The following is a 26664-nucleotide window of genomic DNA, read 5'->3' as shown; positions in this document are numbered from 1 at the left end:
TTAACAGGACATGTTCCAATATTTGTGATCACTTGAAAAATGGGAGGGTTCAAACAGAAGGTGCCATGTTCTAGGTTGTTTAACACATGTAGATGTATCAGGAAATGAACGCTGAAATTCTTATCCATCATCTCATATTCATGTTTTGATCTCAAACCCAAATGTATTCAGTGTAATGCTAAAACAAAAGAATTGGCCTTGCTGTTCCAATACGTTCAGAGGGGACTGTATTTTCCCTCTTAAGAATTTTCCATTCTTCTGTTTTTAATTCTATGACAGGATAAGAGTGCACTGTTACTCCACATTAATACTACCTCCTGGATACGTGTTTCCCAGCTTTCCCTGTTCCATCCTTTCTCCTCATGCTTCACTGGGTAATAGCATGTAGCCTCACCTCTTCCCTTCTTCACTCCCCTGTCCCTGCTCTCTCATGTGTTTATTCCTTCTCTCACAGGAAGATCTCCTGGGAGGGGTTTCTCTCCATTTCAGAAAGAACTCTGATGCGAAGTCTGCTATCTTTGTTATACAGTTTTTTCTTCACTATTTCTTCCCCTCTAAGACATATAAAGTCACACAGATGCACACATGCAAACTGGCAGTCTTCTATGTTGCCACTTTCTATCTTCATAACTGTCACTAATAACATTAAGAAATCAACACATTTTAATACTCTTGTCAGGTTCAATATGTCAATGCTAATTCTGAGAACCTATGCACTTTAACAAAAGCTGACAGTTTTCCAGCAACATAAAAAATCGATCAGTCATTCTCAGAGAGAGAGAGAGAGAGAGAGAGAGAGAGAGAGAGAGAGAGAGAGAGAGAGAGAGAGAGAGAGAGAGAGAGAGAGAGAGAGAGAGAGAGAAAGAAAGAAAGAAAGAAAAAGATGGCACCTTAGGCTTAATAACATATTTGTACAGCAGTTTATTGTCTTTTTCCTTTAGATACACACTGTGAAGGATACACAACTTATAAAAAAGACCATGCAAATATAAATACCATGCTTATAATATGCGTGTTTTACACAATGCAAAAATCAAAAACAAACATATAACAATTCTACCACATTGTCTTTTTAGAGCAGACAATAACTGTAAGTTAAACAAATTAAAGTGTGGAAAAAAAATACAGCCAGTTCATCAACTTTCTGAATACTCAAATCATATTGTTGTTAGTAAAAATGATCTGTTTCTTGTAACTACATTGTGGACAACTACTCACAAAATTATAATTAAAAATACCACAATATATATAAAAAATAAATCCAAATCACTAATATTAACTGTCAGGAATCCAACATTCTCACTGCAGGTATAGAAAGGGTTAATCATTACTAGCTAATATATAGCGATATATGATGTGAAACATGAGGTTTATTGTTAGTCCACAAGTGAGAAAAGTTTGATTTTAAAGGTTACACAGTGCTTATACGTGAATCCTACAATACCTTTCAGTACAAAAGAATCACAGCATATAAAGTCTATATACAACAATGAGTGCTTTACCTGTAGGAGACACTGTGTACTATGAAACCATCCAAATTTTTCTTCAAACATTTGCATACTTTTTTTCCCCCCAATCAAACAGGCTACATATTTCGTTTTGTAAGAAATCAAGAAAAGTGAAATCTGTGTCACTGCATTATTGCATTTTTTGAGGGCCATATTTATGAACCTACAGTTTTAAATGATCACAAAGATGAAAAATTTATGGTAAAACATAAGCAAAAACACAAGATAAAATCCAGTAAATCCAGTACATAAAGGCAAGTGGTTCAGTCGTTACTACAATTTGTGAACGTTATGTTAAGCACAGTGACAAAAAAATATGCTCAATAAGTTTTAAAAAATAGTTAATTTAAATAAGCTAAAAAACAACAACTTTACAATGTATATTTTTCAATATGTGTAAAACAAACTAAAAAATGTTTTTCAATGACAGAAATTTCGTATCAATTAATGAGCTGCCACCTTTCTGCTAATACTGCAGCAATGCCTCGTTCATTTTTCACATTAAAACATTAAGTTCTGGTTTCAATATCTGGCAATGTGGCCATATCATTTAACACTCTAAAAGTGCAATGTGTATTCTCCTCCTCTTCACATGACAAGGGAATGTCTCAGGACTTGAAAAGTTTCTGACAAACATTTTGCATGACACAGTGTGATTCTCACAGCTGATCTGAAACGTGCATCCTGACCAGGCCATATTCTCATAATGTGGATTGTGTGTGGATTAGGGGTTCATCATTTTCAATACGACTATTAAGTGCTTTTGGTTAAAACAGTCTGCTGCAAACATCACTTCAAACATTCATGCATTTCTCCTCCATTTCTTGTGGTGGGGTTTGAGGTTGAATGTAGCCTTGAATTAGTGTTATTATTAATTAGAGAGTGCTAGAGAGGAACAATGTGTCAGCTTACTTTTTAACCACCTAGCTAAAACTGTGATCACAGGAACAGATAGATGCATGGTCTCCTGCCAGTAGTCTGATGTGAAGCTGAATTCGAGAGCATAAATTCACCTCAGGATTTCACATTAACTGCAAAACACACATAAAAAATGAACTCAGTTTACATGTTTGTGCTTTAAAGGTTTCGAGAATATAGACGTTAATGGGTTAATGAAGTAATTCTTTTGAATACACTGAATATTTTATTTGAAAAATAAACATATAAATCTAAGGAATTATTATAGCACTTTTCCTTTGTGAGGAATCTCCTCAACCACCACTAGTGTGTAGCATACACTTGGATGATGCAACGGCAGCCATAGTGCACCAGAACACCCACCACACACCAACTATTAGTGGAGAGGAGAGTGATGTAGCCAATTCAGGGATGGAGATTATTAGAGGGCCATGATATATAAGGGCCAATGGGGGAGTTTTGCCAGGACACACCTACTCTTTATGATAAGTGTCATGGGATTTTTAATTAACATTTCATCCGAAAGAAGATTCTGTTTTTACAGTATAGTGTCCCCATCACTATACTGGGGCATTAGGCTCCACACAGACCACAGGGTGAGTGTCCCCTGCTGGTCTCACTAATACCACTTCCAATAGCAACCTTAGTTTTCCCCAGGAGGTCTCCCATCCAGGTACTCAACCCTGCTTAGCATCAGTGGGAAACCAGGTGAGAACTGCAGAGAGATATGGCTCTAGCACCCATTTCAAAATAGGAACTAAATATTTAAGTAGCTCTAGATATTTTTTATTCACAATTAATGTACGTGAATAACTGAAGCACTTAAAGAGATGTCTTTGGGAAGAAGCACATACAAAATATTAATATACCATACAGTCAGTTACCATAGCCTTTTAAAAATGTACTTTAATCTCTAAGAATATGATTTTTATTTCACATTTCAGTGTTTTTGCAAGCAAACAGGCATGAGCATACCCAGACAAATTTATGTTCTGCATAGTATTATAAGGAACAGAAACAGAAGTCACTTACTTGATAAATTGACAGCACATACCACTATGATGACAACCCCACCCACAATTGACACAATGGAAAGTAGCTTAGCTACCCGGCCAAGCCGTATGGCTCCATCGATATTCCCCTGTTCCAAGCTGTTGCGGGACTAGAAACAAATAGACAAAAGTGACATTTATGTTAATTACTTGTTCTGGCAAACATTTTTACACAATTTTCTACACAGTAAGGCAACACACAGTTGAGTGGCTGAGAGTAGCTCTCTGGCGGTTCTGGGATTTAGACTCACAACCTTCCAGTCACTGGCACAGAACATTAACCATTGAATTACTACTTCTTTTCATTATTTCAAACTCTATAATCAACAGATACACTACATGGCCAAAGGTATGTGTACACCTGACCATCATAGCCCTAGGTGCCTGCTTTAATTTATTCCAAAATCACACAGTGCTGGTAATTCCTTACGTGCTATAACAGCCTCCACTCTTCTGGGAAGGATTTCCGCTAGATTTTGGAACATGGCTGTGGGGACTTCTGTCCATTCAGCCACAAGTGCATTAGTGAGGTCAGGCATTGATGTTGGGTGAGGTCTGGGGTCAGGGCTCAGTGGAGGACACTCGAGTTCTCCCACTCCCAACCTGGCACCTCATGTCTTCATGGAGCTCACTTTGTACACAGGGGCATTGTCATGCTGGAACAGGTTTGGACCTCTTAGTTCCAGTGAAGGGAAAGGCATCCAGTTTTGAGAAGACCCTCATATGGATGTGATCGTAAGCTGTCCATATACTTTTGGCCATATAGTGTATCAACACGACAATCATACTGGTTCCAGACCTTCATACATAAACTGGGCTTAACAATACTGATCTGATTATGTCTACGATAATTTCTGGATTTTTATTATAATTATCCTAATAGTGCAATCTTCACCTTCTCATCTAAACAAGATAAACATAATTCTGTATCTCTACTCACCATGACTGAGTAGACAAATCCCACAATGTTAACTGGCCAAGCAGGGCAGAAGCAGGCGATAATAGCCAGGATAAGGTAATCTTTGGGTTTGGAGCGATCCAGCGGTGGGTTGGTGGCCAAGCTGGAGTGGCGGGAGATTGATGGTCGTGGGGAGAATGCTGTGTAAGCAATGGAACTGGATCTGCTACCCTTTCGCGTGCGTCCAAAGTGAGGGGGGTGTGTATGGGGCAGGGAATGATGACGCCGAGGCGGAGAGGAAAGTCTGGGAACTGACGTTTTTGCTTCTGGAGGAGAGGAGTAGACTCCATGACCTGCTGACAGAGATGGGGGATTCAATAATCAGTACAGAGTAATGGATACTGTATTGCTTCCACATTTCATTACGGTGTTGTGGTACAGCTGTTCTCAAGATACGTACATGATGAAAGATTATAGACAAATAATAGATAGAGACATTTTTCTTTACTGATCTATACATATATACAGAGAAAACAGCTTATCATTTGTCTCAGCTAGCCATCAAATGGCTGAGCTGGAAGCAGTCTGATCTGTCTCACATGCCCCCTTCCCCATCTGACAGTGATCGAAAACCACACTGGCAGTCTTTGATATATAAACAAAAAATCTAATTAACCACCAAACAAAAATAATTAATGTGCCAATCTTCATAACATAAGGGTCTCCCTTGCTTCTCCTGTTGGACAATCTTATGGCCATTTTTAATTGGAATGCACAAATTTAATTACATTAAGTGTACCCCCTCTCAGTGGACTAAACAGATCTTGCTTTTTTACTCAAAATGACCTTATAAACTATGTCTCCCTGGCCTTTTAAATAATGAAAATGTCCAAGTCAGCAGACCATCAACCCACCGCAAACCATGGAAATATACTGTGGTTACTTACAATAGATTGTCACTTGTAATGAATGGCAAATTATTTACAGTATGCTACATTGGCTTAACAGTTAACCGCTGGTTCCATCAGCCTTGACATAAAGTGCTCCCTGAATAAATCACTGTAGCTTTCAGGTATACAAAATGCTTCTGTGGTCAGACCATCGCAATAATTTATAGCTGGTCCATTATCTACAAGCTTTTGAAACGAAAACAAGCCTTTTATCTAATATCTCTCTTTTTCCTCACATTATTATGAGTCCTGTGTATGAATTTAAACTTATTGTGGTGGCAGGCATTTGAGGATAATTGCACATTTACACAGAATCTTTGTAGTCACCAGGATCATCACACTGCCAACTGTAGAGACAAGGTTAAAGTGAATAAAAAATAACGAACAAAACCCCCCAACAATTGCATTCAATATAACCCAGCCCTCAACAAGAAAGATCACACTACTACCATTTGCAGCCTTCTGTTTGACAACTACTACGACCTCTCCAGACTCATGTTCCTCTCCCTGGGTTTGCTGGTGCAATGAGAGGGGTTGCAGGCAAGGGAATGAGTCAGACTTGTGTGTAGAAAAGGCTGTCTCAGAAGGCTGAGTTGTAACAGGGCCTGGAGTCTGACAGCTTGATGGCTCTCTATCCTGGGGTCCAAGCAATGAGTCTGTCAGTGTCTGGTGGTTGTCCATTTTTATGGAGAAAGAGGTCAGATTGTCCAAATTGATGATGGTCAGTTAGGTGTGAACAGGGATAAGATATCCACCTAAAATGTAGGACAGAACATTATAAGCAATCCGTCATCAATGCTTATCAGATCAGCAATGTGTAATTAGGTGCATCATCACACTCTTGTGCTATGGGCTGTGAGGGGCAAAAAAACAAAACAACAAAAACCCCAGCTGCCAGTAAATCATAGCCTTATTGTTTCACACCTTCACATCAAATTCCTGTCTCTTTAGAAGATATCAGTTAAAATCAAATAAAATGTGAGTTTTTTTCAACCCAACTGTTAAATAGGTTACTGCTTCACACAGAATCAGATGGATTAAACCAGTGGTTTTCAAAGTGGGGGCCTCAACAATATGGTTGGAGCCACCAAGCCCATCCCTCCCACTAGTGTGTTTTCTCTTTCTCACTCTCAGACAACCACACATACACACGCACACACAAAATCAATTCCTAATGTAATGTAGTGTAAAGATGTAATTATTAATAATAAAAAAAAGGGGGGGGGGGGTATATGCAGAAGTCTGTATTTTTAATGTTTTAAAAATATCTTGCAAAAGGGGGGCCTCGGTCAAATGTTAATGCCATTTGGGGGGCCTTGCTCTGGAAACGTTTGGGAACCCATGGATTAAACTATAAAGCTGTGCAAATTACTGAGGGCCATAAATTAGAATTCAGCGTTAAGAAATAACAGAAAAAAATATATGCAACAAAACATTTACCATACAGGGATTCATGTGTGTGTGTGTGTGTGTGTGTGTGTGTGTGTGTGTGTTTTAAACAATCAAGAGAATTCATTATGGGCATGAGTATATGATGACTGGCTCGAGTAATAATAAACAAATGAATATCTGAGGACCTGAGAACATTAGGGCAAAGGAACAAAGCCACAGGGATGAAGAGAGCCATATCAAGGCAGAATGACAAACAGCCAAATCAACAAAAACATTTTGGGATGTTATGAAAAAGAAAATGGTAGAAAATATGATTTTACAGAAGATACAATGGGTAAAAACAGGACTAGGCACTGGAGTCAATAACACCACAGGTAGGCTTCACCTTACTTAGCAGGTTGCAAAACAAGACAAAGAGCCCCCTCCCCCATTCCACACACACACACACACACATATATACATACACACACGCGCGCGCACCCCAAAATACAATCGCATTGTCCATATCTTATCTATTCATTCCTAAGGTGTTATAAGGTGTTATAAGGGTTATAAACCTACCTCATTCACATTCTCCACTTGAAGCCACTCACAGATTTCACGTGCGCGTTTGTCCCTAATTGTTAATCACTAATTTTGCATTGGAATTTTTTTTTTTAAATCCCACGTGTTCGTATTTCTCCGATGAGCATATAAATTTTTAAATTAGATTTGAAATTAAGAGATGCGCGAAAGCAGCATTCATCCCAAGGAGGTAACTAACAGAATGGGAGGACTAGGGGGCGGGGGAGGGGGGAGGACTAGGGGGCGGGGGAGGGGGGAGGACTAGGGTGCGGGGGAGGTGGGGAAGATACCAAGGCTACGTCCCAATTCGCATACTCCCTTACTAAGCAGCATGTCACAGTAGTGTTCAGTAGTGTTTCTGTGGTACAGGAGTGTGCGGTTTGTGACGTGGCCGGACCTATTGTTTATTTACTATTTAGAGTGGAGGATACGGATGTGTATGTAGCTGATGCATGGCTGATGTCCAGGTCACGTGGCTGCCATGAATATAGCGCGTGGTCCTGTTGTAATCAATACAAAAATAAGTATATAGCTTTACTGACTATATAACTAATCTTGTGGGTTTTTGTTTAAATCGCATTTCCCATTGTATCTCCTGCATTTATAGTGATATAAGGACATGTGACCCTTTTCCTTTCTCGCCTGATTATTTGTGTCTATGTAGAGACTTGGACATACTAATGAGTAAGGTAGTATGTGGTTTGGGACTCGAGCTTAAAGAGTCATGAAACACTAAACTACATTTTCTGAGATTTTAACAGAGGTGTTCGTGTCACACATCATAGACAATCTTAGCATCCGTTAATTTTAATTGTAGGCAAAAACTGGTTAATTTGGAGGTGCCCCCTGCTATTTTCGTCTTTCCAGTTTAAAATATCATGCGTCACTGCCAGTGACGCGGCAATGTACTATAGTACATCATGGTGTTTCAATTATTCATGAGCCTTCATGTTCTTATCCTATGAGAAGATGCTGTGTCTTAATTATTCATGACAGCACGGTGCTTTCCTACATAGTAGATGAGAGAAGCATTCAAATGGTTTGTGTTTCAGTGGTGTAAGAGTGCCAGCCTGTTGGCTCTGGAGAGCTATGAGAATTGGAGAAAGTGGACTTCGGACTTGCTCCTACACAATGATGTGATAGTCAGTCCCGAGGACTTTTCCATTCCTTCAACTGAGGTACGAGTCTAATTTTTAACCAGGACAGTTTCACTTGCCTTTTGAGCCAATCAAATCACTTAAAGCTCTGCAAACCATCGTGTGCAAAACTATGCAACAAGAGGCTGTCTTCAAGGGAAGCACTTTCCCCCTTTTTATTTGTGAAAAGCTTGAGCCTATTAGCTAGCTACGATACCGACACTTCTCCTATCCGCACTGCCTCCAGTTGTGTTTTTCTCCCTAGGCACAGACAGAGGACCTGCACCACTATCTATTGTGTCTCTATTTAGCCATGGGGATTTAGGAGAGAAGTCCTCAACCTCAGCAGAACCCTGCATACTGCTGCCACTGCAAACTTTTTCACTATCCATTCTTTATCGTGAGTGTTCTGAAGGCTTGCCCGCTTCTTCCTCCCCTGCCACACCCTTCTTCGCACAGCCATCCACAAAAAAAGGAGGATTCATGACCCCTGGCAGGATTATGCTTGCATTCCAGCATTGAAGCCTTTTTGGAAAACAAATCAAATCATTCTTTTTCCTCTGAAAAAATACATTTTGTTAAGGTCAAAGCAGTCAGTGGTCTACATGGACATAAATTTCTAGAAAAAGCAACTTTTGTTACCTATCCAGTGAAATTCTTTTTCTGCATATACCCCAGCTTGTTATGAAGTTGGAGTCAGAGCACAAGGTCAGCCATATGGGACCCATGGAGCACACATGGTTAAAGTCCTTATGAAATCAAAATGGAAGTTTTGTGGCTTTTAGTGCAAATGTTAGCTTTAAGGTCATCAATATAAGCCAGTGTGCTTCAAAACAATGACAAACTTCATATTTAGAAGATATTCAATGCATTCAAACTTTACAGTCTCTCTCTACCACCAATACGGATCAACAATTGTGATGACATCATTCTGCACTTCAGCTTCTCAGATCCCCCCCCCCCCCCCCCCATAATCAAATGCTCTCTACAATCTGAAGTCCCCGACCACCCAACATTTGTAAATTTGCTTGCTGGTAGGTAAGCAAAATGCTATTGGCTATTTAAAAAGGGGGCAGCTATGTCCCACCCCGACTTCCTGTTTCACTGGAAATTACAATCAACACATTGAATGTTTCATGTTACATGTTTCAAGGCACTTCACAGGGACTTTGGGGGCCTTGCTCAGGGCCACAGCAGTGGCAGCTTGACTGTGCTGGGCTTGAACTCCCAATCTTCTGATCAGTAAACCAGTGCCTTAACTGCTGAAACACCACTGCCCCAAACTGCTAGGCATGACTTAAAAAAATGCAATTGCTTACTGAAAAAGTAGAGAGACAGGTCACTGCAAAGCAGGGTGTAAAAGTACAAGTGCATCAAAAATATGCAATACCCAGTGCCAAGTTATTATTATACAGAGGCAAAAGTATATTTTATTTATAATTATTACTCGTATTACCTTTTTGCCATGCTTTGCCTAATTATAATAGAACATAACCTATGTGCTACTTTGAGATTGCTGGAAGACAAGTCACAGTATCTTTATTTTCAGGCCATGAGATTCAGCTAGACAGGAAATTGCAATGTTCAGCTTTTCATGGATTAAACAAGTCCAGACAAATGTCATCTTAATAAAACTGAGACGATCAGGCAAAAATTAAACTGACAAATGCAGTGTGTCTCTGCAGCAGCTTTTATTAAGCAGCATGTTTATCACTGGATTAAAATCATACCATAAAAATACAGTGACAGTTAAATACAAGCCCTAAATGCAACATCAGGAAATTTAAAAAAAAAAAGGTAAAAAAAAAAAAGGTAAAAAAAAAAAAAAAAAAAAAGAGAAATATGTACAAAAATTTAAGATCAAACAACCCAAAAAAACTTCCCACATGGCATCTCACTCACAGACACACTATCACTTCCCCATCGCACTTAGAATGTTGGCCTGTGGAGGAGGAAATAGAATATTTTAATTTCATAAACATAAAATCGCATACAAACAAAGTCCATTTTATTTTTTCTTTTACTGTGTTTTATGCATACACTTACCTTAATAAAAGATGAAAAGCGTTTTTCTGTAATGCCTTCAATTTTCTTTAAATCTTCCACCTAATGAAAGGACAATAGTCAGAACAATAGTGGAATAGCTCATGAACCCATTTCTCAGCTGCATGCTTCAAACAATTTATGTTAACTTCACTTATTTCTACCTGTGTGAAATCTCCATTGATTTCTCTCCAGCCCAGGATAAGTTTGGCCTTCTTGTCACCAATGAGTTGCAGACTCTTCAACTCTTTGAGCGAGCCTGAGTTGAGTGTCTGGAGAATCTTTTTCTTGGACTGGTCTAATAATGACAAGTCTAACCTTGACTCCCAATTTGCCTCCTCCTCAAAGGCTGCTTCCAGACTACTGTTCTCCTTACCTTCAGAGATCTGGACAAAGAGCAAAAGGACAAAGAAAATTGAAGAAACCATAATTAATAAAATTTAAACCTGCAATTTCTTTTAATGAAAAATTGCAAACAGGGTAAAATCATTATCACACAAGCCTAGGATAGCATGTAACTTTTATAATAATAATAAAATAAATAAAAAAAAAACAAAAAAACAAAACAACCCTATTCACAGTCAAACTCTTCAATAGAACAAGGTGGTTGGTTTATTGGTTATAGTTGTCCAATTAATACATTTAATACTAGCACTTCCACCAGGTTTATGGCGAGTCAAAGAGGGTGTAATATCAGCCGCATAGTCGGGAACTACTTGGAAAATGTACTGGTAATGTAGGCATCAACAATACTGCAAGATATTGTAGTTATTGAGCAATTTTGTTAACCCTTTTCCTATTAAGGAACCCTGAATGAATGCAGACATTAGTTCATGTCCCCACAAAGGACTCCTTAATAGCAAAATAAAATGGATAAAAAGCAGCATCACTTTGTGACAGCAGTGGTGTGGTCAAGCATCGGCAGTGGACAGGGTGAAATAAGATGCACCTTTATTGAGTCCTCATAGGGGAAATTCAAAGAGCAGGGTTAAACTAGCAGGCAATACATGATTGTTCCCACCTGTGGCTTATTACCAGCAGCCTACTTGTGTTTTTCCTCTCAATAGGGACAGTGTGCCAGAGAGAGAGAGAGAGAGAGAGAGAGAGAGAGAGCTAACAAACATGAACAATGAGCAGGTAAGAGTTTGGGTTTTTTGTAGTATATGGAAGCAGGACATGCTGAAAAGCACTCGCAGATTAAATGAACAGAATAAAAGTTGTACGGATGCCTTTTTACAAGTTCCCCATCACACACACATACAATTATGCAGTTGAACTGAATACCAGCAGGGCCTATGGCCGAATCACTGCAATGCTGATATTCAGTACAACAGCATGATAGTTTAAGCAATATTGCTTAATTATATTTAGGAGAAAAAGACTCCCATAGAAAATGGGTGAGGAGTAGCAGGTCTGGTAAAATAACCCCAATTCCAAAAAAGTTGGGACAGTATGGAAAATGACAAGAAAAACCCCCCAGAAGTGTCATTTGAAAATTCAATTAATTTTTATTGAACACATTATTTGATGCTTTACTTTGTTAATTTAATTTATTTTTGAAAATATACATTAATTTCAAAGCTGATGACTGCAACACTCCAAAAAAGTTGTGACAGTGTAACATCACTTTTTCTTTTAATAACACTTAAGAGTTTGGGAATGAAGACACCAGTTGGTCAAGTTTAAGAAGTGGAATTGTCCCCCATTCATCCATTATCCATTTCTTCAGCTGCGCAACTGTATGGGGCCTTCATTGCCTTATTTTGCACCACACATTCTCAATCGGACACAGATCAGGACTGCAGGCAGGCCATGCTAGCACTCGCACTCTCTGCTTAGGCAACTATGCGCTTGTAATCTGGGGAGAATGTGGTTTGGCATTGTCCTGCTTAGGATGGCAGCATATGTTGCTCCAAAATGTGTTCATATCTTTCTGCATTAATGGTCCCCTCACAGTTGTGAAAGTTACCCATGCCATGGGCACTGACACACCCCCATACCATGAGAGACTAGCTTTTGGGCCTGACTGTGAAAACAGCTTGGATGGTTCATTTCCTCTTTGGCCCAGCTGTTTTGTCCAAGAACTATCTGAAATGTGGACTCGGACCACAAAACACGATTCCACTGTGCTACTGTCCATCTCAGATGAGACCAAGCCCAGAGAAGTGGGCGGAGCTTCTGGACAATGCTGATGTATGGCTTCTGCTTTGCACAGTAAAGCCTTAACTTGTATCTGTGGATGCAGCGGCGAATGGTATTGACTAACAAAGGTTTACCAAAGTATTCCCGAGCCCATGTCAGGATACCCATTACAGACTCATGACGGTTTTTAAGACAGTGACGTTTGAGGGATCCGAGATCACGCGCATTCAGAAGTGGTTTTCGGCCTTGCCCGTTACGCACCAAGATTTGACCGGATTCCTTTATAATACCACCAAGCTTCCGTCTACCTCAGCTCGTGCAAAGATGATAACGAGCATGTCATTGGTAAGGATTTGCGTCCTTATAGTATGGTTGAAAAACCCCGGCTTCAGGCCTACTACTGTATCCTTGTTGGAGAGGATCTTTGTTCAGTGTTCACTTCAGAAGGGCCTAAAGTTACTCAGGACCAATAAAGTTAATCACATCGGAAACTTAAAATGTAGTCATTTATGAGTCAACATATAGTACACACTTCGTATGCTCTACGATGTTGTAAACAATAACATACTGTAGTCAACTCAAAAGTTGTTTCAGTTTTATGAATGTTTACTTTATGCACTTAATTTTTTTTTTTTTTTTTTTTTTTACAACATGCTGACTAGTTCATTAAGTTAACATATATAAAAACTGAAATTTATTTAGGTGATTTTTGTGGCATCTACATTTTTTAGTTAAGTGTTCAGTGACAAAATGCACTTCATACATTTCAGTGTGTTCATTTAGTGACTGTGCAATGCAAAAAAAAAAAGGAAAAGAAAGTGTTGCGATACTTCACAATATGTATCGTATCACAATATGATATATTGTATTGGGAGGTCCTTGGCAATACACAGCCTTAGTAAAACATAAAATACCTTGTCTTGATATGTTTTTTGTTTAAATACAAGTCAAAGTACATTTATGAATCACTCCTTTGTTTTTATTAGCATTTGCCATACTGTCCCAACTTTTTCAAAATTGAGGTTGTACCTCAATAACCTCAGAGTAAACACTGCTGACATAGTGGCAATGTTATATCGAGTAAGGACAATAAAACAAAAAACATGATATCACAAGTTATTGCATTCAACCAGTGAACTGTCTCTACTCCTTACAAGGTCTCTGGTAATACTGACAAAACATGTTTCATCTCACTAGAACTTCAATGTTAAGTGCAACTCGGTAAGAACATAAAAATATAACAAAATCCATTTATTGACTATGACGAAACAAGGAAGAACATGAAAAATGCTGACCTTTGTGTTGATGTGTTTTTTCTTCTTGCCAATAGTTTGGGATGCCTTACAGACTACAGCACAATCCTGCAGGGGCTGCACCTGGGACACTGGGCATATGAAGGACAAAGAGTATATGAAGGACATGCATGTTTAAAATACACTCCAAAATAATTGATAAATAATGATTATCTGGTTTTGAAGACCCAAGAGGTCACAAGTGCGAGTATAATAAATCATTAAAAAAAAAAAAAAAAATTATATAAAAAGAAGGTACAGTGGACCCTTCACATTCCCTGGGGTTTGGGCACAGGACACCACACCACAAATATCTCCAAGCCCCATATTTAACACATAAAAAGTAAAACAATATGTTATACCACAAGAGATGCCATAATGGCAGGCAACCGCTGCTGCCGACTTTGCGGTATGAAGTACATCTAATAATTTGACCTTTTCTTGTAAGGTCTTCACTTTCTTTTGCCTCTTGGGAGCACTTTCAGAAGCACTACACTTTGGACCCATGATAACAGCTGATATTTTATTGTACTTTAAAGAAGTTGAGAGAAACATGAGATACAACGCACACAAAACAGTTGAGTGAGGCTGGTTAGTACTGAGAAAGAATGTGGCATCCCCAAACAGCGTTCGCAGACCGCAGTTCTTAAAGCACACTAAAACTGTACAAAATATAATTTTTTATAATAAATTTGTGCATAAGTTTATGATAGAAAACGACAGATTTTAAGAAATTCCCATTTAATTATCGATGGCAAACTTGCGAATAGTCCAAATTCGACAGCGTTAAACCCACAAATGTAGAGAGCCGGCTGTATAACAGAAATGAAGAAAGTAGAACATGATAGAATTCTGTGTTAAACTAACACTTAGGTCCCCCACCCCCACTAACTTACTTTGTGAACTTATCTTCTGTACTACCACCACCTGCTGTACTACCAAAATGTTCCCAGTATTTTAATTAACAGCCCAAACTTAAACCTTTGCCGTCATGCCTGTGCTACATTGCCTGCAACACTTTCTGCAGAATCCTGCAATCTACCCCGCAAAAGACAATTTTTAAAAACAATTAACATACATTTTTCAAACAACCTTTACAGCTGTAGTTTGAATTTTAGTACATTCCTAATCTCCACTGCCTGTGGATCTTACCCTGTAATGGGGTGACAATTGCCTGTTGTTTCTTGGGTCTTGCTGAAACGGACTGTTTCCTCTGGAGGGGGGGCAGATCTGTTTTGAAGAGAGATATGCTGCTTGCTGAGTCATCCCTTTCATCGTTCAGTCCACTCTGGCCTCCTGTTAGTTTGTTCAACATATCTGCCTTCTCCTCCAGCTCCTTTTGCTTCTCTTTCAACCTCTGTAAAGATTCAGAATAAGTTTCAGAGGGGGCACCTATGAGTAATAAAGAACCAGAGCGAGATCAAACTGACTATACTGCGTAAAGGAATATTTAGTACTCGGCCACCTGTATCTCTTTGCGGGACTGGGCAACTGTTTTGAGCAACTTGAGTCTCTCTCTCTCTGGGGTGCCCATCATCAGTTTCTCCAGAGCCAAAAGTCTATCCAAAACTGACGAATCCACTGGGCTGAAAGACAAGATTACAGAAGTGGAACTTTGATGTAGTTGTAGTAGTAGTAGTAGTAATAATAATAATAATAATAATAATAATAATAATAATACTAATACTACAATGTAGCTCACCACTGTGGGACTTTCAGTATACCCAAGTAATTGTTAGTGTATGTAAATGTCACATGCTTGGAAACAGGGTCATGCTTTCTTACAAGTCAGAAAGCAATTCACCTGTGCTCAAATTACAATCTCACCTTGATGCTTTATGAGCATTTTCAGAGGCAAACAGGCCAAACATTTTGTGTTTGATAATGGAAAATGTCACTACATTCCAATGGTAGGTGCAGATGTACATTTTTCTTGTAAATACAGGTATTAATTTCTCTGTAGTCACTGAAAAATTTATGGAGTGTACTATAAGCTAAATAAATAACTGAAAGACAGCTGATAATTGAAAGTCAGCTCAGCTAAGGTATGTTAGCCCCTTTTTTAAAAAAAAAAAACAAACAAAAAAAAACCCCTAGCCTTTTTCCAACAATTTCATACAAACCTTTAAATACAGAAGTTATTCAAGAGTGATACAGCCACAGATAAACATGTCTTCCCCATTAATGATCCAAAAGGTATAAAGAACCTCTGGTTTTTCGCTATGGGGACACATTGTTTTAAGCACCAGCTACCAAATCATGGCCTACCACACAAGGCCAGGACCTGTTAAAGTGCTATCTTTACTTCATTGGCCACAAACAGGACAACATTGGCAATATATTGCACAACAGAATAGAAAGATCTTTTCCTAAGCACAGTCCTAATAATTTTCTCCTCTCCCTCTATCCTTCTGTTGAGCCACACACAATTTTATGGCGATACTAGAGATCCGGATCCTTTCTGCTCTCCGGACTTGCCTGATCCGTTTCGGATGTCCTACCTCTGGATGGAGCTCTCATCTACTCCAATTCCAGATTGCTGGGACTATGGCTGCTTCTAAGGCCAAACGGACTTCATATAAATCCATAACGAACTTTTTCACACTATCTGTTGTTACCCAGATGAGGATGGGTTCCCTTCTGAGTCGGGTTCCTCTCAAGGTTTCTTCCTCTTAACATCTTAGGAAGTTTTTCCTTGCCACCGTCGCCACTCAGTGGCTTGCTCAGTTGGGATAAATTCGCACCTTTAATATCTATATACCGTGTTGATATTTCTGTAGAGTTGTTTTGAGACAATGTCTATTGTAAAAAGCGCTATACAAATAAAAAAAAAAAAAAAAAAAAAAAAAAAAAAAAAAAAAAAAAAAAAAAAAAAAAACACACCACACATTTATCATGATGCTAGCACATGTGTGCGTTTATGCTGGTTTATCAGTGCTCTATACTGCGCCTAAAATGGTCGCATTTGCAGACAAAAATATTAATTTGCAAACCATTTCTGCTCAGATTGCTACTGGTGAAAATATGAAAATGCACATGTTATGATAATTTTTTTTTGCATGCAATGTATTTTTAGTGTGTTCTGTAAGGAGTAGCGTGTCAATTGTTTTCAAACAATCCTCATCTCTGTTGAGCATCAACGCTGAAAGCAGGATCTAGTTGTGCCAGCATGAGAGACAGAAAACGATGCAGAGGATCATCTTTCGTGTTGATCAATGAATGCCTGAGTAAAAGTCCAGAAAGGCATTTTAAGACTTCTTGGATTCAAGAGTTTGCATGGCTCAGGTATGATCATCGTGTACAGAAAATGTTTTGTGACTTTTGTTCCAAAGCAGGCAGAGAAATAGTGGGGAAAATTGATTTCATCACCAATGAATCAAGAAAGAGACTGAGAAAACAGTGCAATAGTCAAAAGCATAAAAAAGCTCATTGGCATGTAATCGCAGAGAGAAAAAAAAAAGAAAGGAAAAAACAAACAAAACAAAAACAAAAAACCCCCGGTTAGCACAAGCAGTGTCTTGTGCATGTGAACTACATGATGAGACCAAATGGAAGAAGCTAAAAATAAAATTCAACACCACCTATATATGACTGCATGTAAAGAGTTGCCTTTCACCAAGTTTACCTCTCAAATATTACTAATGATGTGTGCTGGAGATGTATGACAACAGCATGTGCCCTGAGCAGACTGCATCTAGTTATTACTATATTTTATATAATTATATATAAAATATACACACACACACACACACACCCCCCTAGATATTGCTTGTCCTACCAATTTTGGCCGTTCAGTGTGAATGTGGCTTTTCAACTCAAAAAGTACACAATTTAACCTTGGAAGACCTCATCAGGATCATCACTTGAACAGTTTGATCCTGAACCATGTGCCAAACGCTGGCTTTCTGCAAAACAGAGGAGGATGCCACACTACACTCAATGGCCAAACGATGCAGACAATTATGGTCAGTGACAAATGTAAAGAACAATTCTTTGTGACTGTATATAGTTCTCAAGTTGGAAAAGACATTCAGTTCCCACTTTAAGTGAACTTGGATGAAAATGCTGACACTATAAAAGGAGCCCAGACGTACACACACACACACACGACAGAATACCTGAAATTAAGTGTTTTAAAAATTTGCCACCTGTTTGGTTTTTTCTTATAAGAGCCAATGGCTGCTTAATAGATTTTTTTTTTTTGTCTGGAGCCCTGTTTATGGTTTAACAGACCTGCTTCTGAGATGTGACCAAAGCAAACTCAAAATTATGATTTTACCTGTCCAAGAAACAAGGGGACAGGTTTTTACACTCCCATTCAAATTTTGACTTTATGATCCCTGGGATCCTAAAACGGTAACTACAGTTGTACTGTTTTAAGGTAGTTGTTACAATATAATATCTACATTTTATTGCCCATTGCCTACACTGTGCTCTCAATGCTTGTGTTGAACCCATATTGATCTAAACAACATACCTATGGGGGTGTGTGAGTGTGGGTGATGGCTGCTCCACTTTCTTGCCTTCCTTCACTCTCTTATTCTGGGGTTCTCCAGATCCCCCAGCATCTTGTTCCTCTCTGGACCTCTTTCCTGCAGCTGAAAGAAAAGATCCACATATCTACTGAATAAATGCTATTAACAAGCGAAACAAACTGAAACTAGAGGATTGAAAATGCTCACCATTCGTGGGGGGCATCACTGTCTCTCTGACAAATGGCTTGTTGATGATTTGCTTGGATTTGGCAGCAAAGTTGAGGGCAGTGAATGTATCAAAATAGTATTTATATTCAGGGGCAATGTTTGTGATCATGACTGAATGAGCTGAACCACCTAGCGAGTCCTGTAAAAGACGGGTGAGCTTGCTGTCCCTGTAGGGCACACGTCCCCCCGCCCCCGTGTTTAGACAGTCCACAACCTTGCTGAGGGTGAAGAGTGACAAGTTTATGGCACCACTTTCTTTCAAGCGGATGCCCTGGTTTCCTGTGCGTCGGTTATCCTCAGAGCCAGCAAGATCCACAAGATACAACTTCCCCGTCTGCTGTCGGTGAGGAGGAACACGCTGACATTTCACCACCTAAGGTAATAAACACGGACAAGTTCTACAAGTCTTCATACTAGTCACTGAACCAAAAGGTTAACAAAAATAAATGCCAATAGGAATGGGTAAGCATTTGTTCTCCTGCTCACCTGACTAGATCGTTACTAGCTTTTATTCATAAATAACTGAAAAGTAAAGTATGAAAAATGTGTGGTATTAAATATACAAACTATTTTCACAGTTTTGGGTAGTATATCGCTTCTTACAACTTATTCAAAGATGACAATATTTAATGCCATAACACTTGAAGCAATGCAAATATGAAATAATCCTGTTATGAGCAACCTGTAGAATATTTATTTAAACTGGCTCACACTTAGCCTACTAGTAGGTTATCAAAACAATCTAGAAAAACAGGCTATTTCAGAAAATGATTCTTTTTGATGAAATTATATAAGCCAGTAGTGCAATGCAATTACCAAATATTTCAGTTTTCCTGATCACAGTATACCATACCGGATAGCAAGAGCTTATTCTGCTCCAACATTCAGAAATACCTGCTTAACATAGTAGACATCTTGTGTTTTCACCCTGATTTTCCCTAGCAGGCATACCAAGAGCCAGTGGGTATTGTTGCAGGGAGAATATTGATTTCAGCACCAGCTACCAAATTATGATCTACTACAGAGACCACAACCTGTTAAGATGCTTCAAGTAAAAATGAGCATGTGGCTAGAGGAGGCAGGACTGAAGATGGTACCTTGATGAGGAGGATTGCATGACTGCGGCTGGAGCGCTGGTTTAGTTTGGTGGAGGCTGTGGTCCGGTTCAGACTGGCTGGCACAAAGTGGGTGTGAAAATCGGAGAAAGATGAGAGGGGGGTGTGAGTCAAGCCTGGAATAATGATGTTTTTATCCTTGTCTTCACGGATTGGCAGATCCTGAGAGTTAGGGGACAAAAGGTCCAAAACCTGCAACCGCAGAACAGACTTCAGCAGTCCAAACCACAACAATAACAAAAGTAAAAACATTCAACATACTTTTCACACAGTAGCACTAGCTAGGGATGTCAGGAGAAACGATACTTTGGTACCAACATTCTTAAAATGTGATGGTACTTGTTTTTCTGAAGTAGCGTAGGTACCGTTGGTAATGAAGGTACTGAGGTTGAAATTCTTCCAGAACTGATGGGGGCAGCAAATACGTGCAAATGTTTTAGTTGGTCCACAAGTGGTAAAGAAGAAGAACGCCTACAAGCACACGGGGAAAACTACAGAAGATGGCGACAAGTTTAGCTCCGCCCTGACTCGTTGAGAGGAAAGGTGGTAGGAGTCAAATATGGAAATACTTTGCATTCGTGGCAGATGACAAACATAACATACACTCTGACGCCAGTGTGCAACTGATGCTATTGTTCATTCCAAACAAAGCGAGGAAACACCTCGAATTTGGCGAAGCACCTGAAAGACAGGTCCTATATTATGTTTGTTTGAGGCAACTGGCATTGTGGCCGTGAAACCAGCTAACATTATGCTCCATGTAATGTTTGCGATAGCCACCATGCATCACCATTCAGCCCGTGTCCTGTCAGCTAAATGTAGCCTAATGTCATTAATAATTATTCAAATGTTAATCTTTTGATAAATCTTTTCGGCCTGCCACGATATCAGTGAATTTAAAGTAATGCTTGCATTCAGATTATAAGCTGTGTGTGTTTTATTAGTCATTGTCAGACAGTGTTTGATAACTAAAATATCCAAAACTCTCCCCCTCACTGCCAGTATCAGCCAGAGGAGGATGTCCTCCAAGAGAGTTTTTTAAAATTTATTTTTAAAAAATTTAATTTCTATACCACGGCATCGACTTTGGTATCGAGTATCGTGTACTTTTGCTGGTATCGGTACCAACTACTAGATTTTTGGTATCGTGCCAACCCTAGCACTAGCGCACATACGACGTTAAACAATAGTTCTCAGATGACATGATTATCCATGTTTCTACAACAGTTTATACAACAGAATAATTGACAACAGGCCGTTGAATTATTAGAAAAACAACATGCTCCAGGGGTGGTAATGCGGCCACAAGGTGAAGCAGAGGCTTGAGCCATTGATACGCAGTTATTGGGGGGTGGGGGGTGGGGAGCACACGTGATAAGCTGGTGAACAAGTATCACTATTTATTGTATTGTCTGCAGTAGGGATGTCACAATACCAAAAATCTGGTAGTCGGTACTGATACCACCAAAAGTACACAATACCAAAGTTGATACCACGGTGTGGTATAAAATTAAAAAAAAAAAAAAACCTCTCCTGGAGGATATTCTCCACTGGCTGATACTGGCAAAGAGAGAAAGGGGGGGGTATATTTTAGTTATCAAACACTGTCTGATAATGAGTGAACGTGCACTCCTAAACACACACACATGCATGCACACACACCTTATACTCTGAATGCAAGCATTAGTTTACATTCACTGATATTAGCTAATGAGCTAAACTTGTTGCTAAGCTAATCTTTTGTAGTCCCCCCCCCCCCCCCGTGCGCTTGTAGGCGTTCCTCTTCTTCACTTGTGGACGACTAAAACACTTGCGTGTTTTTGCTGCCCCCATCAGGTCTGGAAGAGTCACAAGTTAATGTAGCTATAAATCACACAAGGAAGCCAATACATTGTACCATTACCTTTTCATTGTAGATTTCTAGATATGACATGCCTACAGAAAACTCCCATTCATCCTGGTCTTTCATTTGAGAGCGCACCAGTTGGAAAACCTCACGAACCGCTCTGGGGATCACACCCGGTTGCTCCTGACTGCCCAGCATTGTGTGGGTCTTTCCTATAGAAAGAAAAGAAATAATAAAAATTACATGGTAACTAATGAGCTCATACAGTACATAACAGGACCATTTACAGTCAGAATCACCAAATAAAAATCATATAAAAAGCTGGAAGTAATAGAAATAGATCCTATCCAATCTTAATGGTGTCCACATTGAAAATGAACTAAATGGAACTAAATCTAATAAATTTCTTCAGACTGCATTCGCATGGCTGCTGCAGTAACAAACTGGCTACAAGTGGTAGTAGGGAGCAGGCAAGCATTAGCTTAAAAAGCATTAACTTAGATTACACTTTCTACACAAGCGTCCAATCACACTTTTGTATTTACACAGGTTTATGCCAAGGTGCTCACCGCTCAAAACCGGCCTCCCTTCTGATTTTAAGCCCACGTTGTCTTTCTTGATTTCTTATTAAATTACATCACATGTCCATACCAACATGGCTTATATTCTAAACGAAAAGTAAGAATTTTGAACAGTCAGACTGTATCCTTTCTGCTCAAATCAGATTTAAAAATAAGACTTTCGAATGTGTTTTCCTGCTTCCTCTGCTGAGTAGTTTCTGTAAGACAAGATGTTTATAACGTACTATGTATTGAATGTAGTAAATTCAGCATGGTTTACAGTCTGAGAACATTTTGTACAATCTTCAAATAAACTTAATCAATTTAGAACGATTGCGACTCTGACAGAGTATCGGATTACTTAAAGAACACATTCGTACAGGATTAGTTTAACCTGGGGTTATTTTGTTTACAGGCTGTTTTACAGAAGGTAAGAGATGATGTAATCTTCACCGGCACAGGGACGTGCAGTCTGGAAAAAGAACTGACATGACCAGTTCGCACGGGATTAAAATCACAGAAAAGCTCTTGTAATCAGTACCTTACCTCCCCATATAAAACTAGTCCCGTACAAATAGCCCTAAAGATTATGATTAGATTATCCAATGTATTAATGGCCCCTCTCGTATTACACAGATGTCAAAGCACTTATATACCAAATGCCATTTAGGTACTGGTGGTTAATGAATCTCTTCTGAACCTACTCACTGATCACCGGCACTGAAGACCTACCAAATCACATTTGGAGCATTTTTATCATCATGGCAATGGTTTTATATCCACATATCAATTTCGATATTTTTATTTAACAGTTCAGTTGCTGGAGCAAAATAAATAAATAAGCAAGCAAAAAACAACCCCCCAGTACACTGAGCTATGAAGAGCAACCCAAAACTTTTCAATAATGAACTGTCTCTCAGATGCCCCGTGTGCACAGGGTTTGCATGTTATCCCTGTGCTTTGAGGTTTCCTCCCCCAGTCTAAAGACATGCACTGTAGGCTGACTGGAATCTCTAAATTGTCCGTAGCATGTGAATGCGCGTGCGATTGTAGGGCTGCACAATTAATCGAATACTGATCCCGATAACTGCCCACGATTACATGAACATGATCAACTGCAATAATGACGTTAAAGTTCGTCCTGCGCTTATAGAAAACTCCACTGCATATCAAATCAAGCACTTCCTAAACTTACAGCCAGTCACCATACAGCAGCACAGGGATGACATCATTTTGTAATTACAAAACCCGGAAACGAGTTAGCATTTTAGCGCTCACACTGCCAGCTTCGCTTCGGGTCTCAGAGCTCGCGTCATGCTCCAGCACTTGCGTGAGGGGAAATCATGACACTAACAAGTTGCAAATGGGACTACAGACATTGTCAGGGACATTAAATGTCATCACGCCAAACAGGAAAAAACTTTGCAGATAAACTGGTTCCGGTATGGTGTGCACAATTCACACAAAAGAACCCCCCCCCCCCCCCCAAAACAAAAAAAACTAAACAAAAACACAACACATGGATGAAGATTCATCCACAAAGTAAATCTATATTATGGAAAATGATTTTAAATGAATTGAAAAGTTGTTGGAAGCTTTGTGATGGTGACTCTGAACGTGCTGTAGTTCGTTTATAGCATACTGTTAGATGTTTATTTCTGGTGATTGTACTTAGGCTTCAAACTTAATAAAAGTTGTGTTCATTTGTGAAAATTATCTTGATGCACACAACAGGTTAGTGTTGTAAACTTTTGTTGCTCACAAAGCTTATTTTTTGTAATATTCCAAAATTCGATGGAGAAATCAGTGTTTTTGTCAAAGGGAGCCAGTGTGATGCTAACTTCCGAGTTCCGGTACAAAATGACGTCATCCCTGCACCTCTCTTTTGGGTGATTCGGCTGGGTCTCTCCTCCTGTAAATACTGTTATTGTCTTTTCTGCATAGGCCTGAATTGTTTTCAATTGGTTGCATATTGTTATATTTGATGCATATTTTCATTTGTTTGATGGCATTTTTATTTACATATTTTCCTTCTAGGAGATGATGCACTTTAAGGACCAGTCTAATTTGATGCAAAGATTTGTACATTACAGGAACGTAGCACAACATGGAGGTAAAAGCAGTGGTCTGTTTATTTAAATGTGAAAGTGCAATAAAAACATGTTGTCCCTAAAATCAATGAATAATCGTGATTATCATTTTGACCATAATCATGCAGACCTATGTGATTGTGCCCTGGTCCAGAGAATACCCAGAGTTCCTTTTGTTATATGCTCCCGGCAACCCTGTACAGGATAAGCGGTACAGAAAATGGATGGATGGATGGAATCTGTACATCATACCAGCTCCAGTGGGTCCATAAGCGAAGACACTAGCATTTTGTCCATTAAGAATGTGGGGGATAACAGGCTTCACTGAACACAAGAACACTTCCTGTTGAGTCGTCTGATCTCCATGGAACATGTCAAACCTACACACAAGGAAAAGAGTGACAATGCCAAACACGGAGATTGAGAACGTTCAACGTTAAAACCATCAAAGACAGAACAGAAATGTCTCCCCAGTTGTCCTAAGCAGGCACAATAAGAGCCAGAGGTTGAATTACAGGGAGAAACCTGATCTCAGCACCAGCTACCAAATCAGGGCCTACCACACACACACACACAAGACCTGTTAAGATGCTCCAAGTAATAATAATTAATAATAATAAACAACAAAGCAACGGATAGTAAAACGACAAAATATCTGTAGAGAGTAAAAACTAACACAAAGCCCAACTAACTGATATCGGAGAGTCTCAGTGGCGTTCCTCCAGTTGACTATCTCCAGAATCTGCGGTCCAAGTCCTCGGACACAGGGCCCTTCGCCTTTCTCGTCTTGTTTGTCCATGTAGGGCCGCAGCCGCACCGCTACTCGAACCCTGGCGGTCCGTTTAGGCCCAGCGGCCTCATTCACGGTAACACGCTGTGCCATCACTAACACAGAGAGAGAAATACAGCGGAGTTACACCACGTATCTCCAAAGTAATCCATTAGCATGTCAAAACAGAGGGTCAGTTTAAAACGGCTAACCAACTACCTACGAAACTGCCACCATTTTCAGTCTTAGTCGTTTAACTCGGTAGATAACTGGTTCCACTGTATCTCTGTGTGTCAGAAGCAACATTTGGTATCTAAACATTTTCTCTTACACGAGCTCTAGACATATTGTCTTTATATTCGCGACTAGAAGCAACATATCAGGCGACTAGTGGGAGATTTAACCCTATAATGTCCCACCTACAGTAACGTGTCGCTAAGACCAGCAGCTTTTACACTTTATACAACACATGCACAATACTAACCCATTTAAAACTGCACCACAGATTAAAGTCAATTAAAACGCACCTCTTTTCGGAGGGTTTGTATTTTTACATTAGCTAGCCAGTTACGTTGTTTTTTCCTGGACGTTTCAAAAGTACAACGCTGAAACTTGAGCCGATATCAAACAAACTTACCGCTTCTACAGCACACCTACGTTCACCAACTGTAAATGGTCTTGAGTGAAACCGGCAAAATTTAATATTTTATTAACGTATTAGATGAGAACATTTGGGTTCCGTATGATAAAAGACTTCTATTGCGCGCGCTCGCGTGCGTTGGTGCATCCCTGAACAACTGCTATTTTCAAATGTAGAATGCCCCGCCCTTTTACTGAGTAACGGACCAATCTGCCACCGGCTAAGCCGCGCTCTCATTTTCGTCATCGGTACTATGGGGATCCATGTGAAGAGCCGGAGCGCCACCTTCAGTTTCAAATGAGCAATCTCACCCCCCCCCCCCCCCCCATCCCATCCCTCCTTAAATGATATAAAAATAAAGAAATTAAAGTCCACTTTGTCCCCATCTATACAACACCAACAAAAGACAAAAAATACATTTTGGATTTTATTTAGAGAGTGAGTGAATGAGATGAGATAGACGGCAATCAACACTATATTACTGCACTGTGTGTGTGTGTGTGTGTGTATATGTATATGCATATGCATATGTATGTATATATATATATATATATATATATATATATATATATATATATATATATATATATATATATATATATAAACGTCAGAAAAGTTGGATAAAGTGAAACTAGCTGTTAGCATTAGCACATAGCTGTTTGAGCATTATAGATATAAAGGGTACAGCACTGCAGACAGTTTTAAGAGTGTTTAAAACAAGCAAACACACTTAAAATGTTATTAAATGTGTTAAAGTACAAGCAACAAACTACAGGGAAATGAACAGGTATGAGAAAACAGTGTTAATGTGTTTAGAAATGTTAATGTTGGCAGAAATGAACCATTCAGCTAATGGATTAAGAAACATAATAATTAGCCTAATGTTAGCGGGCTTGTTAGCGCTTGTTTTGTGTTTGCTATCTTGTTAGAAAAGTCCGATATTTTTCTTAAAGTTTCTTAAAGTCAAATAGTTACGCTGAGGATGAACATTAGCGAAGCTAAGATTAGCTAGCCGGCTAGTTATCATGGATAATGTTACTAAATAA

The 26664-nt window shown here is 39.2% G+C and overlaps 2 protein-coding genes across 4 annotated transcripts; both read right to left on the bottom strand.

The window, feature by feature from the left end:
- Nucleotides 1–906: 906 nt before the first annotated feature.
- On the bottom strand, nt 907–7488 carry prrt2 (proline-rich transmembrane protein 2). 2 transcript variants are annotated; one of them, XM_017482740.3, is made up of 5 exons: nt 7280–7488; nt 5776–6081; nt 4419–4732; nt 3459–3588; nt 907–2539 (listed from the first exon to the last, which is right to left on the bottom strand). In XM_017482740.3, the coding sequence occupies exons 2-5, from the start codon at nt 6005–6007 to the stop codon at nt 2523–2525; spliced, it is 693 nt and encodes a 230-aa protein (XP_017338229.1). In that variant the 5' UTR covers nt 6008–6081; nt 7280–7488; the 3' UTR covers nt 907–2522. The 2 variants fall into 2 exon arrangements, with proteins under 2 accessions (XP_017338229.1, XP_017338230.1); XM_017482741.3 differs by having other exon boundaries at nt 4419–4729.
- Nucleotides 7489–10092: 2604 nt separating this feature from the next.
- Nucleotides 10093–25794, bottom strand: kif22 (kinesin family member 22). Of its 2 annotated transcripts, none has more exons than XM_017484372.3 (13): nt 25616–25794; nt 24902–25094; nt 24462–24589; nt 21617–21771; nt 19696–19905; nt 18578–18971; nt 18373–18493; nt 15361–15481; nt 15048–15252; nt 13899–13987; nt 10626–10847; nt 10465–10524; nt 10093–10360 (listed from the first exon to the last, which is right to left on the bottom strand). In XM_017484372.3, the coding sequence occupies exons 2-13, from the start codon at nt 25090–25092 to the stop codon at nt 10331–10333; spliced, it is 1926 nt and encodes a 641-aa protein (XP_017339861.1). In that variant the 5' UTR covers nt 25093–25094; nt 25616–25794; the 3' UTR covers nt 10093–10330. The 2 variants fall into 2 exon arrangements, with proteins under 2 accessions (XP_017339861.1, XP_017339862.1); XM_017484373.3 differs by lacking the exon at nt 25616–25794 and adding an exon at nt 25198–25374.
- Between the last annotated feature and the right edge of the window lie 870 nt (nt 25795–26664).

Source organism: Ictalurus punctatus, chromosome 13 (genome assembly GCF_001660625.3).
Source record: "Ictalurus punctatus breed USDA103 chromosome 13, Coco_2.0, whole genome shotgun sequence".
Taxonomy (NCBI): Eukaryota; Metazoa; Chordata; class Actinopteri; order Siluriformes; family Ictaluridae; genus Ictalurus; species Ictalurus punctatus.
This window is presented reverse-complemented; position numbering and strand designations above follow the sequence as displayed.

Excerpts from the sequence above, each read along its gene's own strand:
- prrt2 (XM_017482740.3), bottom strand. The coding sequence starts at position 6,007 with ATGGACAACCACCAGACACTGACAGACTCATTGCTTGGACCCCAGGAT. Across the intron at positions 4,733-5,775 it reads CAAACAGAAGGCTGCAAATG|CAGGTCATGGAGTCTACTCC; the intron begins GTAGTAGTGTGA and ends CATCTCTGTCAG. Across the intron at positions 3,589-4,418 it reads GATTTGTCTACTCAGTCATG|TCCCGCAACAGCTTGGAACA; the intron begins GTGAGTAGAGAT and ends ATTTGTTTCTAG.
- kif22 (XM_017484372.3), bottom strand. The coding sequence starts at position 25,092 with ATGGCACAGCGTGTTACCGTGAATGAGGCCGCTGGGCCTAAACGGACC. Across the intron at positions 18,972-19,695 it reads ATGCAATCCTCCTCATCAAG|GTGGTGAAATGTCAGCGTGT; the intron begins GTACCATCTTCA and ends TTATTACCTTAG. Across the intron at positions 13,988-15,047 it reads AATTGTCACCCCATTACAGG|TGTCCCAGGTGCAGCCCCTG; the intron begins GTAAGATCCACA and ends TCATATGCCCAG.